This window comes from Erpetoichthys calabaricus, chromosome 9, assembly GCF_900747795.2.
Source record: "Erpetoichthys calabaricus chromosome 9, fErpCal1.3, whole genome shotgun sequence".
Classification (NCBI taxonomy): domain Eukaryota; kingdom Metazoa; phylum Chordata; class Cladistia; order Polypteriformes; family Polypteridae; genus Erpetoichthys; species Erpetoichthys calabaricus.
In genome coordinates, this window is record NC_041402.2 from 166,065,909 (window position 1) to 166,078,790 (window position 12,882).

General features: G+C 37.4%; 1 protein-coding gene across 2 annotated transcripts in view; it reads left to right on the plus strand.

Moving 5' to 3' along the window:
• tbrg1 (transforming growth factor beta regulator 1) overlaps positions 1-12,882 on the plus strand; it is a 36,683-nt gene that overhangs the window by 22,454 nt on the left and 1,347 nt on the right. For both annotated transcript variants that reach the window (XM_028810375.2, XM_028810376.2), the window contains 6 exons: positions 4,875-5,014; positions 9,043-9,189; positions 9,464-9,561; positions 11,924-12,034; positions 12,225-12,370; positions 12,679-12,783. In XM_028810375.2, the coding sequence (XP_028666208.2) occupies positions 4,875-5,014; positions 9,043-9,189; positions 9,464-9,561; positions 11,924-12,034; positions 12,225-12,370; positions 12,679-12,783 (747 nt within the window). The remainder of the gene's footprint in view (positions 1-4,874; positions 5,015-9,042; positions 9,190-9,463; positions 9,562-11,923; positions 12,035-12,224; positions 12,371-12,678; positions 12,784-12,882) is intronic.

Below are 12,882 nucleotides of genomic sequence, written 5' to 3' on the forward strand. Positions count from 1 at the left end.
TTGAAGATGTGCCATTGGTAAAAAAAAAAATATAGGCTGACGGCAAATGACTCAGATTTACAATTTTGTATTATCAATATAGCTGATAACAAAAAATACATAGTTGGTGATATGGAAAATTTTAAAATCCGAGAGAGAGAAACTGAGTTATAAAGGCTTTATTTTAATGTCCCTAATGGGGGATCATCACTGAATAATCTAGGGTGAGATATTCACAACAAAATGACACTGGTTGCTGGGTGCTCCGTGACTGTACCTCGTAGTTCATGAGATTGCCTGTGTAAGGTCCGAGTCAGCATCATGCTTGAGTACAAGATGTTTCATGTTTTTCCTACATGTGAATTTCCCATTGGGATTAATAAAGTATCTATCTATCTATCTATCTATCTATCTATCTATCTATCTATCTATCTATCTATCTATCTATCTATCTATCTATCTATCTATCTATCTATCTATCTAAAAACAGCAGTTTTACTGAGATTTATGGAACTACACTTTAATACAATAATCCTGCTGTGATGGCATCTTTTATTCTGAGTAGCAGTAGTCAGTAGTATTTAAGGAGTATATTCCAGTAACTTGAAAAATAACACCAGACTTGTTGTAAATAAAAGACTACAAACTTCAGCAACATTTTGTAGGGTGCAAAAGAGGCAGTACATTTTACTGAAACTGCTTTATATTAGCCTTTTTATTTCCAATAAAATAACACTTTACAGTAGTTTCGCTTTTTGAAAATGTGCCGTTTTACAAATGTGGTTTATTAATTAAAGAAACTTAATTAATTATAACTTGAATTGATTAATGTATATTCTGCACAGTCAACATATTTAAATCGCAAAAATATTTCTGTGAAAAAATAAACAGCTAATGAGTTTTATTAAATGTATTGTTTATAAATGGCAGTCTTTCCAGGCAGACACCCACCATCTTTCTTATTATTAGCATTCTTTAGCTTTCAAACACAGTCTTGCTTGTCAAAATGATTGCAGTTATTAGCTTGTTTGTTTGAGATATTTTCTAGTTTGTTTTGTGTAGTGCTTGACAATAAAATAGATATGAAAAAATTTGAAAGGACTAAGAAGGTTACCATTTGAATCCCGTAAACCCCAGAAGTGACTCTACTCTGCTGGGCCCTTGAGCAAGGCCCTTAACCTGCAGTTGCTCTGTCCTGGGTATGATGTTAACCTGAATCCAGCCCTGCAAGCAGGTCCTGCAACTTAACAGGGAAAACTTGGGGTTTGGTGGCAGGATTGGCATTCCAGCCACTGTTCCAGTGTGGTGTTGAGGTGTTACATGTTGCACGGCTGCACTCTGGTCCCAATCTGGGTGGTTTGGTGTGTGGTGGGTGCGACAACGTGCTGTAATCCACGCATGCTGCCAATAATACACATCTGTATACTCAACAGTATTTTACAAAACAAAAAATTATATACTTTTCCTCCAGGTCCCCCCTTTTTTTCTCTCCACAGTATGAAGATTTGAATTCAGCTAAACTAGTCTGTTATGAGCAAGGGTGCCTTCTGATGCATGGCATCCAATGTCATTTCCCGTTTTGCTCCTGAAGGATAGACTTGGGGTCTCTGCCCTCTTTGTAAAGTAATTGTTGACTGTTGGCAGAAAGAGAGTTACAGTGGCAGAGTAATTTGTAAGGAATTCAGTTTGAGAATTAAGTGTGAACTAAGTGAGAGAAAGCATTGCCGTGATGCAAATGCAGATTCAGTGAGTCACTCATATTAAAATGCAACAAGGCTCATTATATAATCTTATGTTTAATGCATACAGCATCAGTCTACAAATGTCCAAGGGAACATTGTTTCCCCTTTTTAAGCATTGCAAGTAAATATGCCAGTTCACTTCTACTTAACGGTCTGGCAAGAACTCAGAAAAAAATATTCTTTGCATCCTAAAGTTTTTGGTAATGTTGTATCAACCGCTGATGAGAGTCTTGGTATTAAAATATTCAGTATTACCTTTTTGCTGTATGGACGGCAGCTAAATTTGACTGCCTGGCTGTTGTAAGGTGCGAGAAATGGCGTGTAGTTTCAATCTCCCCTCAGAAATTTTAAAATGAATTTTATGCTAACTGAAGTAATCACAATACATACAGTAATATAAGGCTTACAAACGTGTCTCCATTCTCTGATTGTTTGTACTGTTTTCTTTTTCACTGTGTATTCCACCAAAATTTCCTTTCAACTTTGAAAATATGTCTAAGTTGTGCACCTTTTGATTAAAAGAAATCATCCTCTCTTATGTGAACCAGGCTGTCTGGCCGATAGATAGATAGATAGATAGATAGATAGATAGATAGATAGTTACTTTATTAATCCCAAGGCGAAATTCGCATACTTTCATATGTTGAAGGTGTGGAGCAGAAGTCCAGGTGTACAGTACATCCCTTCAAAATGCAGCCTAAGCAGCACCGCACAGGCCTCTGGTTAAACATACATTACAGATTCCAGGCAGTGATTTTGAGAGGATTTTTATTAGAATGATTAGTAGAGCAAAAACATGTCTCAACAGAAATGATATTAAACTGCTGTACATTAAATGCTGCCATCATGGCATTAAATTGCAGTCATAGTGCTGGGAGGTTCATAAAAAAGTAAAGAGGCTTTTAATGCTGCTTAGTGCCACTGTTTGCATATGTTCTTGTGTGTGTTGGTTTTTCACTTTCACAGGTGGCGCAGTGGTAGTGCTGCTGCTTTGCAGTAAGGAGACTGTGGAAGTGTGTGGGTTCGCTTCCCGGTTCCTCCCTGTGTGGATAGTGCTTTGAGTACTGAGAAAAGCGCTATATAAATGTAATGTATTATTATTATTATTAAAGAAATAAAGAGTGTCATTTTATGTGGACATGCTGTGTGAGTGCAGTGCAGCGGTTATAACAGCTTTTAGTTTCACTGGAATTTGAAGAAATTGTTAAAATTGTTTCATTTTTGGTCTTGGACAAAAGTATTTTTTCAATAACGTTATTTTTTTTCCCTCCATACATTTTCACTTTTAACAGTAAATACGTTGAGATATCACATTCATTCTAAGCTTTAGACAGTGAAAACAAAACCAGTTTGTTTTGTCTCTAATTAAAGTGTAATTTCTTTTTATGATTTCAGTACTTTTGTGCCAAAATGTAATCAAAAGTTTTAAAAATATGGGGTAATTTTATTTACAACCCCAAATCAGAAAAAGTTGGGACAGTGTGGAAAATGTGAATAAAAAAAGAAAAAAGCAAGTTATAAATTCTCCTCAAATTTTATTTCATTGCAGACAGTATGAACACAAAATAATTCATGTTTTTTTTTTTTTGTCAACATCATTTAATTTGTAAATAAATATCCATTCTTGCCATTCAGGCTTGCAATACATTCCAAAAAAAGTTGGGATGGGGGCAATTAAGGGGTAGTAATGAGGTATAATAACTAAATAATGATGTGATTTGAAACTGGTGATGTTAACAGGTGATTGCAATCATGATTCGGTATAAAAGCAGCATCGAGGAAAGGCCTACTCCTTTAGGAGCAAAGATGGGCAGAGGATCGCCAGTTTGCCACCAAGTGCGGGCAAAAATCTTTGAAATGATGAAGAAAAATGTTTCTCAAAGACAGATAGGAAGAGATTTGGGCATTTCTCCCTCTACAGTGCATAACATAGTGAAAAGAATCAGGGAATCTGGAGAAATTACCGTGCGCAAAGGCCAAGGGTGCAAGCCTAAACTGAATGGCCGTGATCTCCGAGCCCTCAGACGGCACTGCATTAAAAACCGTCATTCATCAATAAATGATATAACTGCGTGGGCTCAGGACTACTTCAGGAAGTCACTCTCAAGCACTACAGTATGTAGTTACATTAGGAAATGCCAGCTAAAACTGTACTGTGCCAAAAGGAAGCCCTACATAAATAGTGTCCAGAAGCGCCGTCGACTTCTCTGGGCTCGGAGGCATCTGGGATGGTCCATTGTGCAGTGGAAACGTGTATTGTGGTCAGACGAATCGGTTTTTCACATCTTTTTTGGAAGAAATGGACGCCGTGTGCTGTGGACCAAAGAGGAAAAGGACCATCCAGACTGTTACCAGATACAAGTCCAAAAGCCAGGGTCTGTCATGGTATGGGGTTGTGTCAGTGCCTTCGGCAAAGGTAACTTGCACTTCTGCGATGGCACCATCAATGCTGAGAAGTATATCTCAGTTTTGGAGGAACAAATGCTGCCTTCAAGACGACGTCTTTTCCAGGGACGCCCATGCTTATTTCAGCAAGACAATGCCAAACCACATACTGCGCACATAACAAAGGCATGGCTGCGTAAGAAGAGGGTGCGGATGCTTGACTGGCCTGCCTGCAGCCCTGATTTGTCTCCTATAGAGAATGTTTGGTGCATTTTGAAACGAAAAATGCATCAACGAAGACCCCGTACTGTTGCGCACCTAAAACGTTGTTTGCAGGAAGAATGGGACAAACTAACACCTGCAACACTTAGTCACTTGATTTCTTCGATGCCTAAACGTCTTTTAAGTGTTGTTAAAAGACAGGGGAACTGTACAAAGTGGTAAATGCTGTACTGTCCCAACTTTTTTTGAAATGTGTTGCAAGCCTGAATGGCAAGAATGGATATTTATTTACAAATCAAATGATGTTGACAAAAAAAACATGAATTATTTTGTGTTCATACTGTCTGTAATGAAATAAAATTTGAGGAGAATTTATAATTTGCTTTTTTTATTCACATTTTCCACACTGTCCCAACTTTTTCTGATTTGGGGTTGTACTTTATTACCTTTTTGGCGTGTAAAGTTTTTACTTATCCACTGAAAGGAATCTATTGTGATGAGTAGGTTAATATTTTCTAATTAAAATCAAATTCCTTATCTTTGCAGTGCTGAAGAGGGTTTCCAAGAAAAAGAAAACCGCAGAATGTGGATCCCGGCGTCTGGTACAGCCAATCCCATTAGACTCGTCGGGTCGACCCGTGTTTCCAATTGTTTTGGGTGGACTCACAGTGTACAGCTTGGGAGAGGTCAGTCAGTGCCACAGAAGTAGGTGGCATGCATGCAAAAAATCCGTTAACTTACCTTCTTTTCAGAATGCAGCTCATTTTTGCTTTCATGTCATTGCTTTTTTGATTGGTTTTATAAATTGTATTAAAATGAATGAATTATACATCAGACATACAGTGAATTCTGCTAGTATATGATGTTGCCTTCCCCACCTCTTCAAAAATCAGAGGATTTAATGTAAAGTACACACTGAGTCATCCCAAGGATTAGCAGAGGTTCAAACTGCTTAATTAAGAACAGTATTTTAATTCTGGAGCAATAGATTGTTTTCACTTTTTGACTAATATTGGATACTGCTTAGGGGGCAATGGATTATTGTACATCCAAAACTAAATGGTTCGGATTAACAAAGTTCCAAAGCCATGGCCTTGTATGACTATATATGTGGCAGTGTTTAAGAATATTAAGAATATTACCTTGACTGTTTTCTTGCTCTGGTTTCATTCATTTCCTGTACCTGAAAAGGCTCTATCTCCTTGTGACCACTTTATTGCATACACAAGTTAAAGAAATTAATGGATCCCTCTTTTAAAACACTTTATGCAAACTTAAGGTGACATACTGATTGTGCCAAATGTTATTGTATCAGATGCTGAGACATTTACTGTGGAACTAGTTTAATTTACTTTGCTATAGTATTTAAAGAATGTTTTTTACAGTCATAGAAAATAGTGACTGTCCTGCCCTCCACACAGACTACGTGTTTTGATAGGCAGATAAACACCTTTCCTTTTCCAAAACTCTATAGACAGTCATTTCTTTATCCACAGGTTTATTGAAATTAAAAGGGTGAAACTAAAACAGAAAAAAAGATACAAAATGCTAAGTGGCTTTATATTAACAACAAACATATCCTCTAAATGTATATTACTGTGCCATTATATACATATTATTAATAAACTACTAAAAGAGTTACTTCCATTTGCAAATATAATATATATATATATATATATATATATATATATATATATATATATATATAAAAGGAATGATAACAGTAAAATAAAATAATACAAACAGATGATGCTATCGCAAGCATGAAGATAAGTACAGATGACAAAGGATTGTGACTAGTGTGAATTTCCCCTTGGGATTAATAAAGTATCTATCTGTCTATCTAGTGCGTTTCCATTCACATGGCAGCAGCCTTCCTGATTCTTAAATGAACTTCCTGAGTACCTCACATGACAGGAAGCAAGGGAAGGGAGGGAAAATACCAGCTGTACCCACTAGATGGAGCTAAACTACAAATCTTAACACAATGAACAGTTTTAAAATGTAACAGAACAGTGACCTTCTGTCACCTTGTGCCCCTTGCTTATAGTGACACAAAACTGGCTTATAAAAAACTAGGGGGCTTTGCCCCCTGCTTGCTTTGCTCGCCTACCCCCTACCTGGGGTGCGCTACGTGCCAGCCACTTTGCGTCTCTGTTGCTCGTGTTGTGAAGAGGGTGGTGGGTGAACGCACACTAAGGAGATGTGGTCTGATCAGCTACTGGCTTGCCATTGCTGCTGCTGAGCTGCGTGTTCTGCTTGTCGCACTGTGCGTCGACCATTTTAAAAGCCTGTACAGCAGCTGTCTTTTTGTCTCACGGGACATTAAAGTGTCTCGTAGAAAATCACGTCTTGTCTCCTTCCAAGATTTTTTTTTTATGATAGAGATTGTAACAGTGTTGGGAATATTTGAGTAAAACAGCCATGGGAGACTTGAAGCCTGGCTTGGGTGCATTTGTGATACATCAATAAATACATGCTGTAAAAAAAGGCTCCCCACTAATGTATCCAATTTTCTTTGCAGTTTCATCTTTAATATTTTCCTGAAATTATATGCATGTACATGTTAGGTTATAAACTAACTACAGAATTCTCAAATCCCAGGTTATTTTTCATGTGTTTTTTCCCCTAGCGAGGCTTCTGTGCGAGTTCTTTTAGTAAACAGGCAGATTCTCACTGTGCATGCAGGATGTGAATCAGTCAGTGAGCCAAAAAAAATATACACACAAAATAAAAACACAATGTTGAACATTACGGGTAAAGGAAGTTATTAACAAATGTAAAACCTGCAATAAGATTTTATTCTTAGTTGTATTTGTATGTGATGGGATGATCAGTATCAGCCATTGACTGAAGGACAGGTGACTTGGTAAAATAAATGACTACTGGGTACATACAGTGGTGTGAAAAACTATTTGCCCCCTTCCTGATTTCTTATTCTTTTGCATGTTTGTCACACAAAATGTTTCTGATCATCAAACACATTTAACCATTAGTCAAATATAATACAAGTAAACACAAAATGCAGTTTTTAAATGATGGTGTTTATTATTTAGGGAGAAAAAAAATCCAAACCTACATGGCCCTGTGTGAAAAAGTAATTGCCCCCTTGTTAAAAAATAACCTAACTGTGGTGTATCACACCTGAGTTCAATTTCCGTAGCCACCCCCAGGCCTGATTACTGCCACACCTGTTTCAATCAAGAAATCACTTAAATAGGAGCTGCCTGACACAGAGAAGTAGACCAAAAGCACCTCAAAAGCTAGACATCATGCCAAGATCCAAAGAAATTCAGGAACAAATGAGAACAGAAGTAATTGAGATCTATCAGTCTGGTAAAGGTTATAAAGCCATTTCTAAAGCTTTGGGACTCCAGCGAACCACAGTGAGAGCCATTATCCACAAATGGCAAAAACATGGAACAGTGGTGAACCTTCCCAGGAGTGGCCGGCCGACCAAAATTACCCCAAGAGCGCAGAGACGACTCATCCGAGAGGTCACAAAAGACCCCAGGACAACGTCTAAAGAACTGCAGGCCTCACTTGCCTCAATTAAGGTCAGTGTTCACGACTCCACCATAAGAAAGAGACTGGGCAAAAACGGCCTGCATGGCAGATTTCCAAGACGCAAACCACTGTTAAGCAAAAAGAACATTAGGGCTCGTCTCAGTTTTGCTAAGAAACATCTCAATGATTGCCAAGACTTTTGGGAAAATACCTTGTGGACTGATGAGTCAAAAGTTGAACTTTTTGGAAGGCAAATGTCCCGTTACATCTGGCGTAAAAGGAACACAGCATTTCAGAAAAAGAACATCATACCAACAGTAAAATATGGTGGTGGTAGTGTGATGGTCTGGGGTTGTTTTGCTGCTTCAGGACCTGGAAGGCTTGCTGTGATAGATGGAACCATGAATTCTACTGTCTACCAAAAAATCCTGAAGGAGAATGTCCGGACATCTGTTCGTCAACTCAAGCTGAAGCGATCTTGGGTGCTGCAACAGGACAATGACCCAAAACACACCAGCAAATCCACCTCTGAATGGCTGAAGAAAAACAAAATTGAAGACTTTGGAGTGGCCTAGTCAAAGTCCTGACCTGAATCCAATTGAGATGCTATGGCATGACCTTAAAAAGGCAGTTCATGCTAGAAAACCCTCAAATAAAGCTGAATTACAACAATTTTGCAAAGATGAGTGGGCCAAAATTCCTCCAGAGCGCTGTAAAAGACTCATTGCAAGTTATCGCAAACGCTTGATTGCAGTTATTGCTGCTAAGGGTGGCCCAACCAGTTATTAGGTTCAGGGGGCAATTACTTTTTCACACAGGGCCATGTAGGTTTGGATTTTTTTTTCTCCCTAAATAATAAAAACCACCATTTACAAACTGCATTTTGTGTTTACTTGTGTTATATTTGACTAATGGTTAAATGTGTTTGATGATCAGAAACATTTTGTGTGACAAACATGCAAAAGAATAAGAAATCAGGAAGGGGGCAAATAGTTTTTCACACCTACAATGAAATATAGTCATTAGGAATAGCCTTATTTTATGAATCTTTCATACACCAGCTGTGACCTTATTGTGTAGTTTTTAAAGGTGTAATTCAAGTGATTTGAGGTATTGATTAGAACTAACCTGGCAGTAAAATTCAATAAATATGGAGATTATATTGTTGAATAACAGCTGACCTTTTTTTTATTTATTTTTTTTAAAGATAATCACAGATAGACCAAATTTCCATGATGAGAGTGCAATATATCCTGTTGGTTTTTGCAGCACTAGAATGTTTGCCAGTATGAAAAACCCTGATCAGCAGTGTCTTTACACCTGTCAGATTAAAGATGGAGGTGATGGGCCACAGGTAATAACTGTCAACACTCAAAAAAACCCAACCCATTTAAAAAAAAAAACCCATTTAAAATGCTAACGGTTTTATTGTGATCGTTAACATCAATACATTCATTTTCAACCCACTTGATGTGATTTTGGGTTACAAAGCTGTTAATTTATATAATCAAAAAACATTAATACTGAACATTTCATTAACCTAAAGCATAGATCAATAACCTGAATGACTTGCATTTCTTTAATGCTTTAATTGACTGGAATTAATCATTTTAATTTCTGTTGATTAGTTTGAAATTGTTCCAGAAGATGATCCACAGAATGCTATCGTTGGCTCCTCTGCTCTTGCTTGTCACACCAACTTATTGAAGGCCATTGGGGCTATAAGGCAAGTTCTTGATAAACACTATGTGGTAATAAAATGTATTTCTAGATTTCTGTCATGGGACCTTATTTAAACACTACATGTATTCATTTGAAGAGAATGAGATATAACTTTTCTGGGTCAATTGAATTGTGTAATCTGCACCATTAATACAGATTTAAAGTATCAAGTCTATCTTTTACACTTAGTCCCATTGCAAAGTATACTTTACTGAATTATTAATAGTCGTAGTGTGAACCTAATCTCCAGAAGTTAAGTTCTATGCATCTCAGAACCTCCACACTCCCAGTCTACCCCACCATATGATTAACAGGCCTACTAAAGTGCTTTATGGTAAGAAACTGAAATCAGAACACACTGTTACCATCACATAAATAAACATTTGCCCGTCGTTGAAAAATATAGTAGTTCTTAAACTATATTAAAGTATATTACATCTGTCTTATTTTGCTATACAATACTTTTGTCAATTTTTCAACTATATACATTCTCAATGCCTGCTACAGAAAACGAGCCCCTTAATTTTTAATATTGATTAATCCAAATTATACTGAAAAATGTACCGTAGACATCCTCAAAGTAATTGACCACATGCTTAAAAGCAGACAAACATTTCAGCCCCATTAAAAAACAGTCAGAAAATATGCAATTATGGTAGTTACATGTAGTTTATAATCCATTAACTAACTGTTGAGATTTATTTTTTCCTCCATTTATTACATTTGTTTCTTACTTGCTAAAGACAGTATTCTTCTGATAACTGCCACATAAAGCAAATATGCAAGAGTGGCTTTGCTGTTGCTCTCCCCTCTCAGCTGCCACCACTTGCTTAGTCTGTTGCCCAATATGTTAGAAATGGGGGCTGGTGACCAGAGATCTGTGTGGATGCCGATGATCTTGTAAAGATGGGAAAAAGTTAGGCAGAAATACAGAAAATACTGATTTGGAAGTTGAGGTTTAAAGCAAAGCACACCTCAAGGTAAATGCAGAAAAGTCAAGGTGATGGCTGTAGGTGAAGGTGACGTGGAAGAGTTTGGTGCATGGCCATGCAGTATGGACAACACAGGCGTGTGGGAGAAACTCCTGGAGGAACTGTAAGTGTAGATATAAAGAAGAAGAAAGTAGGTTATGCTACTTAGGTGACGCATGGAGTGCAGACAGCTGCTTGTTCACAGCAGTGATGGCGAAGATAAGAGTTGTGTGGAGGAAATTTCAGGAGCTGAATCCCAGTCTAGATTTACCAAGGCTTTGGCAACCATACTCATTTTTAGTCTTTAAAACGTGTGGAACCTTATCAATCCACGCAAAAGAAATCTGGTTTTGGTTTTTCACTCATTCCTTCTGCACTGTAATTTACTTTGGGTTTACTGTGTAAATCGGTGGCGCTCTTGGCTAATAAACTGCATGTTCCCAATAAAAGAGATTTACGTGCTTTTGCCACTTCATAATGGACAGCAAAACTTTCTGAAAAGGCTACTGTGGCAGATAACTTTTACATTGAAAACATGTTTTAAACTTTATCTGTGTTACTGTAGATTAAGCCAATTGCAGTTGTATGGACTTACCTACTCCACCTTTCTCTCTATTGAGGCCTACAGAAAAGTAAAACACAATGTGGCTAGAGGTAGTGTTGGAGGAGATGAAAAGAATTGTTAACTCCACCAAAGGATGTCTGTTATTGCAGAGAGTGGAGGATTTGTTGGGGTTGGGGCAGCAGGGTGACGTGGGTAAACCCAGTAAACGACTGTTAAACTGGTGATGTTGATTTTACAGTTAGCAGTAATTAAACACGGTTATTTTTTCCTGCTTAATCTGATGTCATTTGTTGTCTTTTCTTTAAAAATTCAAACCTTGATATCACATATATACTGCAATATTTACAAATACCACAATTTCCTATCTATCTAATGTTTTGCAGTTTAATGAAATCTGCTTATTTAATGGGAAGGTTTTGCAATCATAAAACAACACATATGACAAAACACTATAACCACTTACAAATAACCACAACCCAACCGTATTAACTATATTTGAAAGGAGTTGCAAGTTTGGTTTTAAGTGGGAAGGCTGTAACATTTTTGACACGAGTGCTCTTTGCCAATGCACATTTTAGATGCACAACTCGAAGAGTGACACCTGGCACTCATTTTGCTCAAGAATTTATAAGCAGAAATCAGGCTTGCGTTCTGGAATTTGAGGAACATAGAGTTAAAGGGCATAGGAAACACCCTTTGAAAAGGGATATGACCATATGTCACTCCTTAGTAAGATTATAGTTTCCCTAGATTCTTCATTTCAGTGTTACATACTGTTTTTGCCCCCAAAGAATAAGATTAAGATAATGAATTTCAACTATCTCCCACAGGGGCAAACAGCTAACAAGCATTGTGCCATCGGGGGCAGATTTCTTTGGTTTTTCACATCCTACCATCCAAAATCTAATTCAGAGCTGCCCTGGAGCACGCAAATGTATGAGGTAAGTTTAACCTGCATAAAAATTCAATCTGAAAATGACATTTTTATTGTATGCCACATTCCTGTTTTTGTCAACTGTCAGTTGTCCAGGCTGCAATGTAAACCCAATCAAATTATTTAAACAGTATAACTAAAAATGGCTCAAAGTTTCTCATTCAAAACAAATTGTGTGTGTGCGCTGCCTCTTTCAGCTATCAGTGGGTCCGATTTGAAGTGTATCGTACAGGAGAAAGTCTGATACCACATAGTCTACCCGAGGACGATGCCTCAATCAGTTTTGAAGCATTTCAGAGACAGCAGAGTTTTGAAGAGGGAGTGGTGGAGCATGTCATGCCAGGTGAGAAGGAATTGATTTACAGAATATCTGAATGTGGCACTCAGTTTGCCAGTGTGAAAATGGTTTAATATACAAAAATATTTATCATGGCCATTAATTTATCTGTTTTGAATGATTATTAAGCTAAGGTGCATAATCAACCTTCTCAGCATAAATTGTGGAATTTTTCTGTTGCTGAAACCTGAAGAATAGTTCTCATGATCACAACCAAGAATGTGTAGTATTTTTAACAAATCTATCTGCAGTAGTACTTAAAATACAAAGTAGTTGAGACTGTGATTTCTCAAAACATTTCTCTTGTTTTATAGGGTCTTTACATTCCACTCTGGAAACACCACCTTTGACCATTGGCCCAACAGCTGCAACTAGCATTGAAGCAGATACATTTATTACTTACAGGATCCATTCTCCAGGTTAGAACATTTAATACAAAAATTCTATTTAAAACCTGCCTCTAGTGTTAGTTTGGTTTCTGTATTTTAGGACTTTTGTTTGACTGGCTATTAAACTTT